Source organism: Phoenix dactylifera, chromosome 11 (assembly GCF_051530095.1).
Source record: "Phoenix dactylifera cultivar Ajwa chromosome 11, Ajwa_hap1_PhDact_Kaust_v1.1, whole genome shotgun sequence".
NCBI classification, from domain to species: Eukaryota; Viridiplantae; Streptophyta; class Magnoliopsida; order Arecales; family Arecaceae; genus Phoenix; species Phoenix dactylifera.
In genome coordinates this window covers 29,229,480-29,249,023 of record NC_143200.1, presented here as the reverse complement: position 1 = coordinate 29,249,023, position 19,544 = coordinate 29,229,480, and the positions used below count along the sequence as shown (strand labels likewise).

At 38.5% G+C, this 19,544-nt stretch overlaps 2 protein-coding genes across 6 annotated transcripts; both read left to right on the top strand.

Moving 5' to 3' along the window:
* Nucleotides 1–411: 411 nt before the first annotated feature.
* On the top strand, nt 412–2,573 carry LOC103721525 (uncharacterized). 2 transcript variants are annotated; one of them, XM_008811780.5, is made up of 3 exons: nt 412–637; nt 766–933; nt 2,139–2,573. In XM_008811780.5, the coding sequence occupies exons 1-3, from the start codon at nt 501–503 to the stop codon at nt 2,383–2,385; spliced, it is 552 nt and encodes a 183-aa protein (XP_008810002.3). In that variant the 5' UTR covers nt 412–500; the 3' UTR covers nt 2,386–2,573. The 2 variants fall into 2 exon arrangements, with proteins under 2 accessions (XP_008810002.3, XP_008810001.3); XM_008811779.5 differs by having other exon boundaries at nt 413–637; nt 763–933.
* A 10,350-nt stretch (nt 2,574–12,923) lies between these two features.
* Nucleotides 12,924–17,814, top strand: LOC103721527 (uncharacterized). Of its 4 annotated transcripts, none has more exons than XM_017846283.5 (4): nt 12,924–13,785; nt 13,914–14,042; nt 16,060–16,298; nt 16,631–17,814. In XM_017846283.5, exons 3-4 carry the CDS (start codon nt 16,062–16,064, stop codon nt 17,321–17,323), a joined length of 930 nt encoding a protein of 309 aa, XP_017701772.2. In that variant the 5' UTR covers nt 12,924–13,785; nt 13,914–14,042; nt 16,060–16,061; the 3' UTR covers nt 17,324–17,814. The 4 variants fall into 4 exon arrangements, with proteins under 4 accessions (XP_017701772.2, XP_088563915.1, XP_088563916.1 ...); XM_088707790.2 differs by having other exon boundaries at nt 13,553–13,714; XM_088707789.2 differs by having other exon boundaries at nt 13,039–14,042.
* The last annotated feature ends 1,730 nt before the right edge of the window (nt 17,815–19,544 follow it).

Here is a 19,544-nt window from a genome sequence, read left to right as displayed (position 1 = left end):
GCCGAGAGGAGATCTCGCCCCTCCATGCATGAACAATGAAACTGTAGTTGTATATGATGCATGTCTTTTTCAATGAATAGTGACCTTGTTCAAAAACTCAGAAAATGAATGGCTAGGCATAAATCCAACTATCAAAGCAGATTGGATCTGCAGTACAGCCTCAAAATATTCTTAGTCAAAGACACGAGTGCCACGAATTTAACTTGTTCCATCCGAAGTAAAACGAATAATACACTTGAATATGACCTGATATACTAGATAAATGTTATAGTTAGTATCATCTTATTGATAAATGTTGTCTCCCTCTTGAAACTTCCACAAGAGCATTGTCCTCCAGCCAGGTGGCAAGCTCCCAATCCATAGAAGGCTAAGCCTCAGCCTACGTCTCCCACGTCTCCATAAACAATGCCACAGTTCGGCAAATCTGATACGACTCAAGACTCATAAACAGAGTAAAGGGCAGACGAAGCTTTCTCCTCTCCTCACCAAGCAAGAAGGCCATGGCTTCAGCCTCCCCTCGGCACAGCTTCCTCACAGGCAACCCCGTCTCCCCAAGTCCCAAGCCCGCAAGGAAGTTGCTCCCACCCCAACTGCTCTCATGCCGGTCTTCCATGGAAAAAGAATCGGAGCCGCCTGGGTATATATATGGCTATGAAAAGCTCCCTCTACACATTCCATTCCAATAATTTTTTTTTTTGTTGCTATCTAGATATAGTTAGATTGGTGTCTGATGATATAGGAGTCGTATCATGGATTTTGCAGCAGAAGTGAGATGAAGTTGGCTAAACTGGCGATTGTCACGGTGGCGGCTGGTGTGCTAACACTTGGGTCCGTCCATGAAGCCATGGCCGCGAAGTCCGGTGGCAGAGTTGGAGGTCAGGCCTTCCGGTCAGCAGCACCAAGGCCGTCAGCTCCGCGAATTAACAATTCAAGGTAAGGAAAGAATTAGTTTCTGTAGACCCGGAACTTCGAGGAATAGCCAAGTTTGAAGATTATTTGATCAAGGAATTTAATATTAATCATAAATTTAGATGTCCTCTCCTTGTTACGTGCGTCCCAATTTTATGAAAATCCTTGGCCCCTTTTTTTTTTTTTGCGCACAGAGATTCATGATATATATTTGTTCCCAAGTCAAGTCACCAAATGGGTTAGATATACTAGTATGTTGTTCTGAAGCCCTTCTAAAAAATTCAGGGGCTTGTTCCGGGGAGTTGGATATCTATATTATGATAATTCACTTTGTAGTAGCTAACTTTAGTTGAGCAACAGAATCATCTTTGGGACTAGAATGCTCATGAGCATTAATCGTTGGGTGGATATTTGGAAGTAGACTCACCTTGAAAGCATTGAACCGGTTAACCAGTGAAAAATGTGATCTGATGTCGAGTTAGGATAGTCTCTAAGGAATTTTATGAAGCAGGCAAAATTTCCCTTGATCGGATGGCTCCGTGATCCATGTCCTCCCATTTTAAGCTACATCACAAGATGCACACCTATTCCATTCGCATTTGATTCACTTTAGCCTGACATTTTCTCTTACCGATCCATGATTGATGCACGGTCAGGTTCGTTACATAAACTTACTTGGTTTAATAATAGTTGATTTTTTGCATAAATTTGTGTAAATATCCTTCCAAAGCATATATTTGCATATATGCTCTGATCAAACACTTGTTTTATATATATACTTTCTTCTTCTTTTTTTTTTTGCGTATGTTCCTATGCGATCTAACGCCATTAGGAAGTTAGTGGTTTAAAATTGAAATGACAAAAATATCTTTAATGGGTAAACATGCAAAAAGAAACGTTCATAAAGATATAAATACAAATAGCAATTTTGAAAAGTATTCATGCAATTTCGTATATTTAGGAGGGTATAAGCACAAAAAAAATTAATTTTTTCATAAATATCTTTCTAAATATTGAAATTTGCATGAATGCCCTTCAAATTAATATTTGCATATGCCTCCTCTTTAATAAAATATTATTTTTGTATGAATATCTTTGACAACAATTCAGCTAATTTCAATATTTAGGAGAATATATACACAACAAACCCTAATAGTTTTTATGATCAAAACCTATTTTAGATCATTGAAGGCATTCTAATTGATCACGTAGCATTTCATTTTGGACAGGACTAATGTATTCATCAACCCACCAGTGGCACCGCCTCTTGCTGGTGGGTATGGCTATGGGGTACCATTCTACGGTGGTGGATGGGGCTGGTCTCCTTTCACGTTCTTTGCACCAGGGCCCAGCGTTGCGGTGGGCATTGGAGGAGGCTTTGAAGTATTTGCCGCACTCTTAGTGCTTGGGGCGATTACAACCGTTATTAGAAGATTTACAGGGCGGGGAGAAGATGATGAAGATGACTACTACTGATGATGCTATGCCATCATTTTCTGTTGCCACGGCTGTATTAAAGTGACACCAAAAACCACCCCGTTTTTTTGTATTCATGATTAATATCCCTCTCTACACTTGAAAAATGTATTATAAGGGAAGTAGTTTCTGTTAGAATAATTTTAAAATATGAGCTTCCACTTATTACGTATTTTTGTTTTATATAATGGATTAGACGTATGGCTCATAATGGTACTATGGTTAAGCCCAATATGATGTGTGATCATTTTGCATTATGGGCTTTGACGCACCATGGATGTATAAGATTGAGTCCTATTTATTATAGTAATTTTGATATGTAGGCCTAAAAACCCAGTCAGGATTTTGGAGCCCTTAATGGGAAGGCTTCCTTATATTTCCTATATAAAGGCTAGGTCCCTCTCTACTCTCCATATGGTTCATAACTTGCCTCATTGACAATTATCTTTTGTGAAGAGCAAGGAAGGGAAGATTTAGCCGCTATTTCAGGTGATTGAAGAACATCTTCAATATATCTTTCGTAGGTATATATATATCTCAAACTTGAATACAGTATTATTGTGATTCTAAATCTTAGCATGTTATTATTTATGATTAACTCTATTGTTTGATCTTGTTACAACAAAACATGTGTCTACCTCATTTTTAGAGGTCAATATGGACTATTAATTTATGATGCATCACATTTCAAGCATTTATCCGGGGACTACCAAAATTTTGGTACTTGGCTATGAGTCCAGCCATGGTCTGCTATGCCAGTATCGGGCTCCGGACTGGTTGCCCGATAGCACAGGTAGATTCTAACCCACGCCATGCCAGGCTGGGCCTGTTCCGGCATAGAAGAGAAGGCAGGGGAGAAGGCAAACATGAGGGAGAAAAAGAGAAAGAAAGAGGAGAGAGAGAGACAGAGAAGGAGGGTGGTGGAGGCCGGCGGAGGGCCGTCAAAGGCCAATCGCCCAGGCAGGAGACAGAGGAAGGCTCCGCAGCCGAGTCCCCAATTTCGTTCGAAATAGGGGAGTCAGCCTATTTTTCGATCGCGGAGCGCGGAGGAGCGTCCTTCGTATGGCTTGCCGATCTCCATCAGCCAGCTTTCACCTCCTTCTATATTCCTTCCTCTCCCTCTCTCTTTCTCCCTCGCTTGCTCTTTTTTTTTTTTTCCTTCTCCTTCTCTTCCTTCGGCAACGGATTTTGTTTCCATCCAACTCTACTTCTAAGTTCTAACCAGCAGCAGTGCTTCCTGAGGGCTTTTCTTTCCCAAAAATCTGCTCTCGAGGAGCTACAGTAACGACTATAGGAAAATAAGTTAAAAATACATTAATGCCTCATTAACTCGGCGAGGCTCCGACCTTTGGCTTTGGCTTTTGCTACATTAATCAACACCAACCGGAAAATTGCCAACATCGCCACTCATCTGGTTAGAGTAGTGATAGAATATCCTTCAATTGTCCATAAAGTTTTACAAGCCGGCACTGGACCACTGCATCTTTGGGTTATGGAGGACCCCCCAATCGCAAACTCTGGACTTTAGTAAATAGTAATCTAACCGTAGTGAAAAATGGAATGACACTTTTTTTTTGGTATCAAAAAATTAATAAAATGACCTTTAAAAAAAAGACTGTCAACAACTTTGGATATGCCAAAAAGAAACAACGTCAAACCAGGATCCTCCTACTACGCAGTGCTGGTTTACAAAAATCTATGAACATCTTTAGGAAATCTGATCAAATCTATTGATGTTTATGCACCCTAACTAGGCAGCACGACCATGCCGACGCTTGTTTCTTCATACATCGATTTTCAAAGTGCCATACCACTAAAAAAAAAAAGAGAGGAAAGAGTATAGAGTGCACAGCCCAGTCCACTATAATAAATGAACATTTGCCATGCTTATTATGCATCGCAAACCACCATGATCGGCCCATGGTCAGCCCCAATAGATCTATGCGCAAGGCTCTAGTCTACATAGGTTGTGGACCGGGTCCGCTCTGATACCATTTGTAACAACATATTATTTAAGTTTTTTGATCATGTATAAGTGCCCAAGATCTACTTAGCGAATAATCAATGTGAGACTATACACACGCTTGCACGAGTCCCTGCACTGCCACTTGGAGTCCAATCCAATAAATCTACTCATATTATCTTCACTCACAAACAGGTCATAAGATATGGATTTTGTTGCACCTCAGCTCAAATCAATCCAAGAAAATCCAACAAAAAGGAAAACCATGAAATCAAGCCAAGACATGCGAGTAAACGATACGATTATTTCAAATAAAAGAAATTCCAGTTCCTGAAAACTAAAACGCTGGCGAGAGAGAAGAAGTTGAGAAAGAGAACGATCGCGTCTTAAGGTTACGTTGGAGCGGCCGTGATGGCGACGATGAGGGAGTACTCGGAGCCGTGAAAGAAGACGAGCGCGGCGAGGGATCGCGATGGCTGTGTGCGGGCTGCGAAGCCCAGTTCCATTCCTCTCTTCACGCCCGAGCTCGGATCGCTCCCGCGGGCCGCCCCTTGGTCTCCAAGGCCTGCCAAGGGTTTGGGTTTGTTTTGCACCGACTTTAGCCCATTCTACTCACGCAACGCCACGTGGTGCGGCTATGAGCCCCAAATTAGACCCGGCCCATTTACCCGATTGAACCATGTATACTGCCACAAACTCGGAACTATTGACCTCCTCAGCTATGAGTTTTGCTTTTCCCATGCCAGTTTTGGTTTTCTCCAAATATTTAGCACATAGATAAATTCTTCGAGGCTAATCTAAAAAATCCACGAAGGAGGAAAAGAAAATCTAATCAACAAAATGCAATCAAGTAGTCTGCAATTAGAGAAATTAGGTTTCATGCCTCCATCACAGATCAGGTGTGGATAAATCCAATTGGTCGGGTATGGGTACTGTAATAGGCTCGATAATTGGATTTGAACCGAATTTGATCCAACCTATCCTGAGCTGACCAGATCTAGCCTAAGGTTGTCGGATGATGATGGCAATATGCCTCCGATTTAGATTAAACTAAACGATTATCGTAGTCGACCCACTCCGGATCCGTTTGTGGTTCTTGATTCTAGATATGATTTAAATCTATGACCTTCTCGGACCGAGGAAGAGATGATAACCACTCGAGCTGACTCGCAACTATTTATCGGCCTATACTTTTAAGCAAAACATATTTCACCTAATATGGGAAGACTAGTTGCTGAATTTAGACCTATTGCTTTAAGTATGAAATATTTCACCTAATAACATTTTTTGAGTTGTATTAATATAAAATATAAATCTCAAACAAAGAAGTTCACAACTGATGATATGTAAATTTCCTGTTTACTTCTCAATCCTGCATTGTGTCCATTAAAGAGAGTTAGCCATCCTGTCCATGCGATCCCTACCTGGCGTCACAAAAAAAAAAAAAAAAAAAAGAAGCAATAAACACACACATGCTACCTTTGAGCTTTTGGTGTCAGCAAAAAAAGGTTGTTGCTGGTTTATATGCCTCAGACTCAAGTTCTTGGAAGGAAGGAAGGAAGGAAGGAAGGAAGCATGGGATGGAGATATTTTAGATTAAAACAGGGGACCAGGAAGCAACATGGGATGGAGATATTTTAGATTAAAACAGGGGACGAGGAAGATAAGAAGGGAAGGGGACCTCACGAGACATCTCTCCTGGATTCCCTCGCCTCATCGCAATCCTGTTTTCTAGCTTTCCTACCTCGTGAGTTGATGGTGGAAAGCGGAAAATGATGTGATGGTACAGCGACCTGTCGCAAGAATCTCCACCCATGGCATTCCGAGGTCCCCCCCCCCCCCCCCCTCCTCCCTTCCATCTCTGTCCCCATCCATCAACCAGTCTTCCATATCTCTTCCCTATAAAGCCATTACATAATCTAGTTATGTAGATATCTTCTTTTACGCAATTGACTGAAACCACCAATAATGTGCATGGTCAATGGCTTCATTGGTCATCACCCATCTCTCATCTTAGTACCTACTTATCCAACTCATAGTCCAAGTACATTGGTTTTTTTTTATTAGTTTATTTCCCCCTTTTCCTTTTCTAGGAATCATCATCCATCATTTGATGCCTAGATTTTCTTGGCACGGGATCGACGTCACAAGGATGTATAATCAATTAGGGCATGTTTGATTATTCTAATGAAATCGAGCTGAAAATTTTATAGAATTTGTGGATTGGACCATCCATTTAAGCATGTGTTGCGTACTCCGCCCAGCCCAAATTTTATATCTGCAACCCAAAAGCTAGGATATGAGTTGGATTCCAATAGACTTTTAGAGGATGAAAGTTAGATAGGCATCAAAGCTCCTTTGATAACCACATAAGCGGAGCGGTCTAGGGCATGGCAATTATTTGGTGCAAGGACTGAAATTGATGTACCTCAAGAAAAATAGTAGGCATCTAGGTTTTCTAGGTTCGCTTTACGGCAGGCGAATGGCATTCCATATGATAATTCCCGTTGGAAACAAGTCATCCATGCTCACAATCCATCATTTTTTATTATTTTTTTAAGAAAAAAAAGGAGGAGAAAGAGAAAATTTCTTCTCCGCCAACCTCTCTCTCTCTATGTTAATTTCTTCTGCATATATTTCCTATTCTTTAATAAATCTGGGGGAAGCTCCTTGCTTCCTCCATTTCCATTCAAGAGAGAGAGAGAGAGAGAGAGAGAGAGGATAGTCCTATTGTGTAGACAGCAAAAGGATACTTGTATTATATGACATCAGGAGGCCCTTGGAACTCTTTTGAGGGTTGGCTCAGGCTCAATGATGGAGTGTAAGAAGAGGAGTGCAAGGTTCCCACGCCAAACTGTGAGCCCTCCCTTGACCCACCAAAAGGTTGATAGGATGTGAAAGAAATGTAGCTAAAGTGAAACCACGATATCTTTCAGGATGAATTGCAAATCTCAGTACCGTCTTCATGTTTCGTTGCTTGGCAATTGGATTCACTTATTTGGATAACGTGGCTGTCCCCATGGGGTTGGGTTAGCTTTCTCACAAACCACGAAGGAATAATTGGGTCACAGTCTAGTTTTGAAGTCATGGAATAATTGCAGAAACGTTCGAAATTCTTTTGTTTCAATTGTATAGATCTCAGAATTCTTTTAAAAAAGGCAGTATAGCTTTAATTGCGGAGAAGGTACCCAAGCTCTCTTCCTTTGGTGCGGTTCTCACGGAAGGACATCGTGATGATCCCAGAATCTTTCGCTATTTGAGCCATCTTGTCAGGCTCACTTGAGTCTCCTTTAAGTTTTTGTTTTCTCCTTCAACTTCTTGGTATGCTGCCTTTTGTTTTGTTTTCTTGACTACTGATTTGTAATTTTCACTAGATCTCTCCTTTACTCTCTCTCTCTCTCTCTCTCTCTCTCTCTCTCTCTCTCTCTCTCTCTTTTATTCCCTCTTCAGTCATTCTAGATGCACATAAAATTTTTCTTCCTCCTTAATAAAAATTCTGTTGACCAATGCGGCTTACCGCCTGTTAGTCTCCTTTAGGCAGGAGAAGGAGGAGGATGCACCCTTGTTCTTTAGGAAATTTGTAGTATGGGCAAGGAACTGGGCTTTTGTATTTTGAACTAAGCCAAGACCTTCTAAAGCATGAGACACAGAATCTCTTAGTACTCTGGAATAAGTTTTATTTGGTTTTAAGCTAAGGGATAATGTAACACAATTTATAAAAGCTGGTGCCACATCCACATTTTTTACTGAGGTTATTTAATGTTTATTAAAAAAAAACTCATATCTGCAAAGTACGGTTTTTGCGGCATTTGTTAAAATCATATGATTGATTTGTGATTGATTGTGCCAAACTTAGTTGGTCTTATCAAATTTCATCTGAATTGATTTGTAATAGATTGTGCCAAACTTAATCGATCTTACCAAACTTTGTCAGCTTTTTAGTTTTATATAAAGACTGTTCCTATACATTATAATAGATAGACAGAAATACAAATCTCTGCTTTTTTTCTCTTCTTTCAATATGGTATCAGAGCCATCAATCATGTAACCTACTGCTGCTCTTTTTTTCCGCCTATGAGCCTTGTTCTTTTGTACGCATGTGTTTGAAACTGGAATAGTCGAATAGTTACATTGAACGAAGAAAAACTGCTACTAATTAATGTTTTTGTAGTCGTGGATTGAAGGCCAAACCCTGTTGGTAAATTCCAAATTCAGTAGTCAGTGTTAAAGATGTCATACTTGGTTGACGGCCCTCCTACGGTCAGAAGTTTTGGGAGGCCGAGACCTCAGCCTTGTTTCACCTGGTACACGTCAAAGTATGTCGGATCCTAGAAGCCAAACCAAGCCGGGCACGGAATGCATCTTTCTCTCGCCTAATTGGCTGGCATTTGAAGAGGATGGCATACTATGTGACAATTGTTGTCGATGTAGAGTAAGATATGGCACGTAACATCCAACTTGGCAAGCCAATCTAGGCATCCAAGACCTAACTTGCTCACTTTCAGAAAAAATAAAAGAGATCCAGTGCACCTACTTTGTATGGGTTTCCTTCAACTTGTGGGCAATCAAATTAAGAAAAAAAACTCCGTTCTTTATAGATGTAGCTTCACTAATCTGCAAGAGTTTTTTTTTTTTTGATTAATTGGATATATTATATCATGCGTGGATAGATACATCCGTGATAATTAGAATATAAAATGTTCAAAAAAATCAAGAGGAATATATGTAGCCGAGTTCCATAATGTAGTTTATATATTAGGGTGATGGACTTGAATAAAAATGTTGGGATTTCCTTCGGTCCGCTGATCAAATAGTAATGGTGGATGAGTTCCTTCAAGCCAGATATAAATGGCCCCAAATGTTTAGGTAGTCGGAAAAAAATTTACCGATGCAAGCACCTAAAGTTCAATGATTCATCTATGACTTTGTTATTCATCTTCTAGAGTAGTGCTAACTGGTTTGGTTGAAAAAAATTATTATATGCTGTACAAGTTATAATCTCGACGTTTTTCATCTTATTCAGCTGGAATTTCTCTTTAATTAAATTCTCAAAATAGAAGTTGCTTATCTTATAGAAAAATTTGGTCCAATAAATCATTAAAATAGGCTTCAAAAAGTTATCCGATAAATAAAGTAGGAAAGAAAAGCTTCCTTGGACCTTGGATACCGTGGAAGAAAAGCCAATTAAGAAGCCTAGTCTCCTGAAGTCGACAAAATATCCTTCAAACTTCGATGCCTTTCGACTTCTTTCTCATTGTTCGTTTAGATATTTCCATCCAAAAGGATCCACGTTTTCTAAGTGTCGAATGGAAATTGTACGGCCAGGTTTTCTTTCTTTCCGTGTGACCAGCCTCATCTAAATGGTGGGCCCATCGAATTAGTGATCCAAATGTTGAGATAGGTGACAAAATTAATTACATGGTAATGATAAAATAGTTTCAAAAGTTCAGTTAGGTACACAGTATAATGCTTCATCATACATACTTGTCTTCTCCATCAGCACGATTATTTTCTCTGTAGATGATAGCAAAGCTGCAATTCTCCAGAATCCTTATCCAAATAATTCACATCATTGGGCCTTATTTTGATGCCACTCCTTTTTTTCCTTTCTCCCTTTTTTTTAAGGTCATCCAAGAGTTTTGGTTGGTAAGGGTGGGCACCTGCCTAAAAGAATACCCGGTCAACACGATAAAAATTTTAATGGCACAAAATATAAAAAATAAAAATTACACACGTGCACAAAAAAGAAAATTCAATTAAAACCTAAGGTTTAAACTCCTTAGTCCCTCTCTATATATATTTGTGTGTGTATGAATATATATAAATATATAACGTGTACTTAAAGAGATACTAGATACTGTATATTTTGTTTTCTAAATATAATGTTTTTTAAAAAATCTGGATACCCAATTGTGAGTTGAGATAGGATTTAATTAGATAGACAATTCGAATCAAACTGGAAATATATTTTTCTTCTTCTTGACACCAATTATACTCCATGTAAAATCTATAAATTTTTTTTCTCAAAAATTAGACGCCAAGCATAAAAAATATAAAAGGTAGTATATGCTGATCATAAGAGGAGATGCGGATGCAAGAGAGGAGAAGGTGCGTCGACGGAGGACAGCCCACCGAGAAATCACAGATGATTTTTTTAAAAAACAAAAAAAGACTAAAAGTTTTAAAATTGATAACCGGCTAACTATTTTGGAGCTCGATTTTCTTTCATATTTTATTTGAACGGCACTACAGAGATTAAATGTTTTATAAATTTTCTTTAAAAAGACCGGTAAAGTGAATCCCTCGTATATGCTATTATTTTTATACTCTTAGAAATAAAAAAAGTAAAATATGTATGCATGTCTCTATATTTAAAGATAGAAATATGTTTAATATAATTAATTATTTTTAAAATGTAAATATAGCGGTAGCAATAAAGATAATAATAATGAAGACAGTTAATGTGCAGATGGGTTGATGAAGAGATACAGTAAAGATGATGATGGTGGCGGTACAATTGCGATAGTTACGGGAGTATCGGTGAAGATGGCTACGATGATGACGGTATTGTGGTGGAAGCGAAGAGAGTGATATGGTAGAGCAAGTAGGAGTGATGATGCAACAGTAATAGCAATAGTGGTTGTAGAGATGCCACCAATAAAGTAGAGGCAGTGGTAATAGTGCTATGGTGTGGTAAAGATAGTGATGTTGGTGGAGACGGTGATAGTAATGGTGGCGGTGAAGACCACGATTACATTGATGGTGGAGGCAAGAACGATAATGATAAAAATATAATTTTTTTATTTTTTATATATTTAAATAAAATTTTTTATTTTGATTTTTTTAAAAAAAATAACAAACATGCTTTTTTTTATTGAAAGCAAGGAGGAGACAAACCACCAACCATAGATTCTGCCTCCCACCCAGCAGGAGCCCCTGTTACCATGGCATGCAATAAATATGCTAGGCTCCGGTACAAGGGGAATGAGCAAAAAGGACAACTGTGGTAGGAGGATGTGTATATATACACACACGCGTACGTATGTACGTGTGTGTATATATATATATATATATATATAGAGAGAGAGAGAGAGAGAGAGAGAGAGAGAGAGATTGATTGATTTCAATAACGCCATTATACTTGTTAACCTTTTTCAGGACTCCAATTGTTGGCCAAGAAAAATATTATTGTTGACTAAGGAAAATGATGATGATCATATGCTCCGTCTAGCTAGTATTGGACTCTGTGTAAAAGACAGATACTTATGTCGTACGTGATCTTGAAAAAAAAAAATCATACAGCTGCCGTCTAACTTTTGCATTTATCCGTAGAGAATTTCTATAATCAGATACGTGACAAGATTTTTTATTGGTTATGCAACAGTAGCTTGTAATTTTTTTTTTTTTTTTTTTGAAGAGGGAGGCAAGGCTATCCCGCCTTTATTAGAAAAGAAAGAGTTTACAGAAACTATTTATAGAAGATTTGCAAGAAAAACAGGGACTTGTAACTCACCCATATTCCGTGGATCTATCAAAAATTACCCTGTATTCATACTGTAGGAATTTTGTTAAGCTGAATTGTAGATCCATTGTTTCCAAGAAACTTGAATGGTGTTACCTCGAACTTAGAAGGATGATGATAAGAGATTTGTATGTTAAAAAGGATGGTGGATGGCTTCTGTTGAAGCTAGAGGTACACAAAACATAAATGAAACAAGATTTGGACTTACTGTAATAGGCATTAGTGGAAATAATGGATAATAAATGCAAAATAACAATGTTATTTTACGAACAGTGTTCATAAATTAAACATTAATTTTTGAATCTATGCTTTTGTTTACTGGTATTGATATATAACATATACTGCACACATTGAAAAAAAATATAGTTGCTAAGTAAAAATTACATATTTTTGGTACATAATAACAATAAACATTCAATTTCTTATCATATCATATCTATCCAAAACCGTTATAGTGGTCTCTCTTTAACACACAGGGAGAGAGAGAGGGGGGTGGGTGTCATTAAAAATCCCCCAACGCATGTAAAAGCTTCTGGTGGTGAGCGGCTTCACCGAGCGAGAACCAGGAGATGTGGAATTTTTTAATCGGTCCAAAGCCTTCATGGACAAGGAATGTTTTTAGTTTGTCAGCTTTTCAACAAAAGTGATAGGCACTGGGAGAAAAATTACTGCTCTGTTCATTTTCTTTCTCTCATTTTCTCATATTTATTAATAATTTTCTTATTTGAGATATTTCTGTTATTGCTTTCCTTGACTTTTTAGCAAGTGGGCAATGGTTGAAAAATGGCTCTAACTGAAATCTGATTTTTTTTAAAACTGGAATTAGAGAAGATTTGGGAAAAGGAAATGATTTGGGATAAAAATCTCATCTTTTTTGCTAGGAACAAGCATGCCATGAAGAGAACTTTCTTGGGCTGAGAATTTTCTTATCTATAAGTAGTACCAAGCCCTTCCTTCGATGAGAAAGAAAGCTACACACGCAACTCCTAGTCTTTATGCCAAAAACAATGATTGGGTTGAGTATAAAATTCTGAAGAATATTATCTAGTCAACAAAAGGATGAGTTTTCTTTTGGTGTAAGAGATGCCTAGTGGTTGAATAATTTATTTATTTATTTATCCAATGACAGTTTCTCCTATAGAAAAAGCCCACCCAAAGAAAAAATTTAGCCTTTGCACTAATACAAAGAGTTGGGTCCGGTTTAAGAACTTGGAGAATAGTATGTAGTGGTGAAAAGGATCATTTTCCGTTTTGAGGGATGCATAGCCCTGCAAATTTTAGTTGGTCTGTGTTTGCTCTTATTTATGGTGTACCATTTATCCTATGGAGAAGCCCCACCAAGAAAAACTTTAGCTTTGCACCAATGGAAGGGGTTGGCACTGGTTTAAGATGACAAATCTAAGATACTACCACCTTTGTTGATCTGAGGAAAAGTTCTTCATGTTATACCAGGAATAGAATTTGGAGAATGTTATCTAGTGAAGAAATGGATCAGATTTATGTTGTAAGAAGTAAAAGTTTAGTTGTTTTACCCTGCTATTATCTGATGCCTTGTAAGTAATCACCATTTTCTGCTATAGAAAAAGCCCATCCAAGAAAAGCTGAACTATCTATCCTACCATCAAAAAGAAGCATACTATCTATCCTGGTTGGTTAAAAAAGCGATCCTGATGAAAAGAGTAGAAACCACATGTGTAGGTCCTACGCATCGGTACCTCTAGACCTCTAAAGGAACTGAAGCCATGAAAAGGATTTGATTTTGTCCAGGGAAGTTGGAGGGAGGGATAGAGAGAGACACACACAGACAGACAGAGAGAGGAAGCATCAGGCCAAAAAGCATCTTGGTATCTTCATGTCCTCTCTAAGAGCTGTCCGGGATATTATGTTCACATGCTTAGATGGCTTATGTCGATGAGTGAGACTTGTTTTTGTGTTTTTGTTTTAATTGCTAGCGTCTTTGGTCCTTTCTTGTGGATATAATACAATTCCCATCTGATTTTGCCGAGGCTTGTCCACCTTTTTCTTGCCTGCCCACCTTCACAGCCTGTCATTGCTTGCTTGTTCATGCGCGGGTTCCAGCTTTCTTTGGTTATTTAAGGGGATTTTGGATGGAGGAGAGAAGGGTTGGTGGGGGTGAAGATGCTCGATAAGCAGCAGAAACGGCGCTTGCAGGTGAATTATACTGCCTTCCTATTCTTCCCTTAACACCTTTGAGTCCTTTACTTTGTTAATTTGTTGTTGATTGCTTTTTAAGTGTGCTTCATTCGGATCAAATGATGTAATCTTGCTCTTTTGGGTCTTAAACATGTCATGCACTTACTTAGAAGAGCTATGCTCTCTTCTTGGAGCTTTCTAGGTCTTATTTTAGAAGCCTTTTATTGAGAATTAGCAGAAACCTGAAGTGGGTGTTGCATTGCAATTGGACAACAATAATAGTCATCTTACTTTCTAAGAAGAAGAAGAAGAAGAAGAAGCAATAGTCTTCTCACCACTAAGTTGTTCAAGATATGTTTTGTTCTTCAGCTCAGAAAAAGATGTATTTTGTTCTTATGACAGTTTCTTTTCCTCTACTAATAAATGTTTCCCAGAGAGGGGGAAAACAATTATTGAGAGACTAACCACATGTGGTTTTATATGATTTACCAGAATTTAATGAAACCCATAAGGTAGCTATTAGTCCAAGAACTCAATTTCTAAAGGAAGATATATCTTGCCTTCCTTGCTTTAGAAGAACACAACAACATATCACACCTCTGCTTTATTTGAATTCACCATGTTCTGTTTCCAGCTGCTGGTCTTCTATCCTATCCTGGGATACTGTAGGTCTACTTCGAATTAGAAAACTTTTCCTGTAACTCCATCTCTCTGTAGTTACAAACTTATTCAGATCTCTACCTCTTATCTTTGCACTCAATCGAAGAAAGTTGAGCTTTGCTATGATCTCTCAAGGAAACGTCGGATTTCTTATTTTTCAGACACTGTTCTTCTTCCCTATTTTCATTCTTTCTCTGCAAGAGGGTGCTGTTCGTTCTTTGCGGTCGAGGAATAGCAAAACCATGGCTGTTCAAATCATTTGTGAGGTTGTTAAAGAACTAGTTTCTTTATAATCTGAGGCAGATCCCTTGACTGCATTGCTGCAGCAGGGCCTCTATGGACCAAGCAGGTAAGAAATTGTGCATTGTGCTGAGCTATTATTGCTTCTTGTTCCGGTGCTCGCAGATTTTCTAGTACCTGAATCGAGTTCTTGTAATCAATATTTCCTTGTTGAATTGACTACAAAACTTTGAGGCTGGCAAACTGATGATGGCGTTGATTGTAGTACACTGATGATAGAAATTTTAGGAAAATGGCACGAATCGTGTGGCTAGAAGTTGCAGATGCAGTGATGAAATAGCACTTCTGCTCCTTTTCATTTCAAAACTTTCTCATCTTTGTAATTCTAGAGTATTGTAAAAGATAAATATGGTTTCAAGAGTATAGTTGAATTAATTTTATTATACTTCTTTTCTTTTCAGGGATGAATGCAGCTATTTTGTTTATCTATATTTTGTCTCTTCTTGATTGGAAGTACAGTTTTAAGTTTTGATTAAATCTTGATTCTGTTGGAATGCACTCATGACACATAATTTTGTGACTGGAGCAATCAGCAGATTAACATGCATGACCAGATCATTATTTGAGGAAGACACATTTTGGCACTAGAATTTATTATTAATTGCCTGTGCGGATGGTTCTGAATAGTCTTGAGGTCCAATATTAGTCTTCAAAGTACAATTGAATATCTGAATTTTTATACCATTACATTATAATAAGCTCTCTCTCTCTCTCTCTCTCTCTCTCTCTCTCTCTCTCTATATATATATATATATATATATATATATATATATATATATATATATATATATATATATATATATATATATATATATGCGCGCGCGCATGTGTGGAGGGATACATGCACATGTTTATCATTCATCTGTCTTTATGTACATGATGCAAATGCAATGGTATATATATATATATATATATATGCGCGCGCGCGCATGTGTGGAGGGATACATGCACATGTTTATCATTCATCTGTCTTTATGTACATGATGCAAATGCAATGGTTTCTGAGTCTTTACTGATACAAGGATGGTTAATCATTATGAAGAAAAATAGCTGAGATGATCACTTATTGTTGCAGGAATGGGAACAAAACTACATGGCACTGTCTTCACCAGCTTGCTTAAGAACAGCCGTCTTCTAGTGACTACTGATCCGAACACTCCAGATACTTGGGACAGACTAAATAATATATTGCTCAAGGCAGGCACCCAGACTACTTTCAATTATATTCAAGAGTTGTCCATGGATAGATTGCAAAACAACAGAGAATCCATCAGGCATACGATGCTGAGGCAAGAAGAAATATTCAGACAGCAGGTGAAACTGTGCTCACGTATCTCACTTTTTGTTTCTATGGATTTGAGAGATTTCTGAATCCGCTTGTGCCGCTTCTTTGTTAGTTGTGTTCTTCTTCTCTATCTGCTCCCTTCAACATAATTTCAGACCCCTCTCTTTCCCGGGGCTTCTGCAAATCTTCTTTTGGGTCTTCATTACTTAACAACTCGCGCTTTTACTTACATTTCTCTTTCCTGCCTAGTTCTACCACATATACCATCTCGGCATTCTTATTCTGCCAACCGTTATTACTTCATCATCATCATCATTTGTAATGAAGTACTGAAGCACATATTTTGGATTGGATATTGCAGGTGCAAGATCTCCATCAGCTATACAGAGTTCAGAAGATGCTTATGGCTGAGATGAGAGGTAAAGAGGAGAAGCTCCAATCTCCCACAATTGCCTCTTCCAGAGGCTTTGCAGATACGAGGACCAGATTTCGCGGCAGTACATCTAGCTCAGAGACCAGTCATTCTTCTCATGTCAATAGCACACATCACCTCACTGCACATCTAAACTCAGAGTACAGTTCTCTACGTCACTACAACACAAGGGCAGGCTCAAGCTCGCGAGAGCTAAGGATCTGCTCAGAAGACCCTTTAAGAGCGCAGAAGGGCTTCGATCTTGGACAGCCTGCTGAAAACTGCGCCTTCACAGAAGTTAGACATACCCAAGATCAGACCACCAACTTGGCTAAGCATCTCAAAGAAAAAATTAAGACAGAAGGCTCGGATTTGTGGACTGAGGACGAGAGTGAAGTTGGGCTGACACTCAGCATAGGATGTGGCACGGATAAGAAGAGATCAAAACATTGGCTTAGCTTGAATAATGAAATAAGCTGCTCTAAATCAACTCCAAGTGATACCAGGCCACTGCTTTTGTCGTCTACAACCTCCAGGCCAGAGAGAGAAGAGGAATGCAGCGACAACTCCACCGGATTCGACAGAGAAAGCTTGCAGAGGCCCCCCTGGCTTTTCCAAGCTTTCAATTTGAATGAGACGTAACTTCGAAACTTGTACCCATCTTTTGGGCTTAGGCAATTGCTGTTCGATGGAGTTTCAGCTTCGGTGTATCAGCACTCATTCGAGTGCAGGTGACAGCTCGCATGCAGGAACATGCTTCCTGAAATCTACAGAGTCTTCTCGACACTGCTTCTCATACTCTTCTGGCTATTGCTTTCGAGCTTCAATTCTTTCATTGGATCAGTTTTTATGGGTTTCAAGATTGATTTTAGTCAGTGGAAGAACGTAGCTGATTTGGCAAAATACTAAACAAACTCCAAGTCTTAATGCAGTTAGGAGTAAATTAGCTTCTCTTTCAAAGTTTTTTACAAGGGGTTCTCATCTTCAGCAGCACATTATGAGAATAAATTTTACTGAGTCATGATGACACATGGAAAGCCATGATCAATAATAACAAGGTGATTTCTGTTGTCTGTAAACACTGACTCGAAACTTCTTTATACGTAAATGCAAGCTAACATCTTTCTTCTGCATGGATATGATACTTTCTCATGTTGTTCCTCCTTATTTACCAATTTATTATTTTTTCTGATTCGGCTGGTATATGTGCTGCGTTTCTATTCTTTTCTTGCCATTGGTTCAGAAAGTAGTAGTACAACCATGGTTTTCAAAGGAATGAACTCATCATAGGCCTAAGAGTACGTTTTGGATATTTTCTTATGGAATATCAAATGATCTTAGGGAATAGGCAAACAACTATGTTTAACTACAATCATTGTAGTCAAACAAAACAAACTCATAGGAAAATGTAGATAGCACAAGGGTTGGCCAAGAGCTGGCAATGCACCATGGGAATTTGGGGGGACGAGGATGGAACAAAGAAGAAATGCAAGAAAAGGATTTGAAAATCTTATAAAATGCATCTTCCTCCGAATAAAGAACCAGTCAGACTTCACATACATTACTCCAGTACATTATGACAATGTTGAATCAATTTTCCAAAACAAATATGTGTGATCTGTACTAAAAAGATGAGATCCTTTTGTACAGCTAATAACAAAAACCAGCTCTCTTTCATGTCTTGTCTGCCTTTGAGACCTGCATTGGCCTTATAAAAATTTCTGAAAACAATAAAAAACATATATCTAAAAAAAATTCCCCTGATGGTAAAGTTTGTTTGAATCTTCTGGCCGACAAGAGAAGCTCAATTCCTTTTAGTTTCATTTTTCCATCATCTTTATCGCTATCATCTGCTTCAACTAAAGCTGAAACCTGCCATAGATATCTTTCATAAGAGAAAAAAGGAATGCCTGTGTTCAGCTCTATGTTACTTCAGAAGAACTAAGGAGCAGGTCAAATGAATTCACAAGGGTCCAAAGAGGCAACCGAGCTTCGAATTAAGGAATCTCGCATCAAAATTAAGTCACTCCATTCTCCTCCCTTCTCATGTTTATGTTGCTTAAAAAGCTGACCTTCACCAAACTTCAGCATAGGAGCACTCACCATTTTTGAAGGGGTGGAACCTCATATTGTCCCTGATCTGCACCTTAGACACGAGATGCATCACTAATTTTGAATTGGATGGTGGAGGTCTCATATCAATAATCCAATCACTTAAATATGATCTACTATCTCTAAACTATTTATGAACTAAAAATTATATGATTTGAGGATCCTAGACTATGCATCATGTGTTAGTTTTTTTTATCATTTAAACTATCCAATTTTTGATTGCTTGATGTATATGTTAGTGGTTATCAGATCATATGATTTTTTGTATATAAGAAGTTTAAAGTAGTAAATTACATCTAACAGCTTAGATTATAGATGTAAGGCTCCCATCATTCGATTCAAAAAATGTCTCTAAAAGTTGCACCAGATATAACTTGAACCCGACCCTATATACATACACTTACTTCAAAGAGTTAATGATTGCCCACAAAATTCCACCTCCTTGGTAAAAAACTTCAGTTAAGACAGAAGCACCTTCAAAAGTCACCCTGTTTCTAATAAGAGATGCTCTTCTCCGGTTCTTCTACCCCTCCCTTTCCTCTGTAACCTGTTTTGATGTACCTCCATTAGTATCAATGAATCTGTTCTTACAGGTAACTGCATCATCGGTTCAAATCTGCTAGCCAAATAACAGGAATACTAATGTCCGCCGCCCGATCACGAACTTCATCACCCGGCCGTTGATCTCGTCGGCCGGGTCGCCGGAAGGGTACGGGTACGGCGCGTCCTTGGCGAGGATCGCCGAATCAGT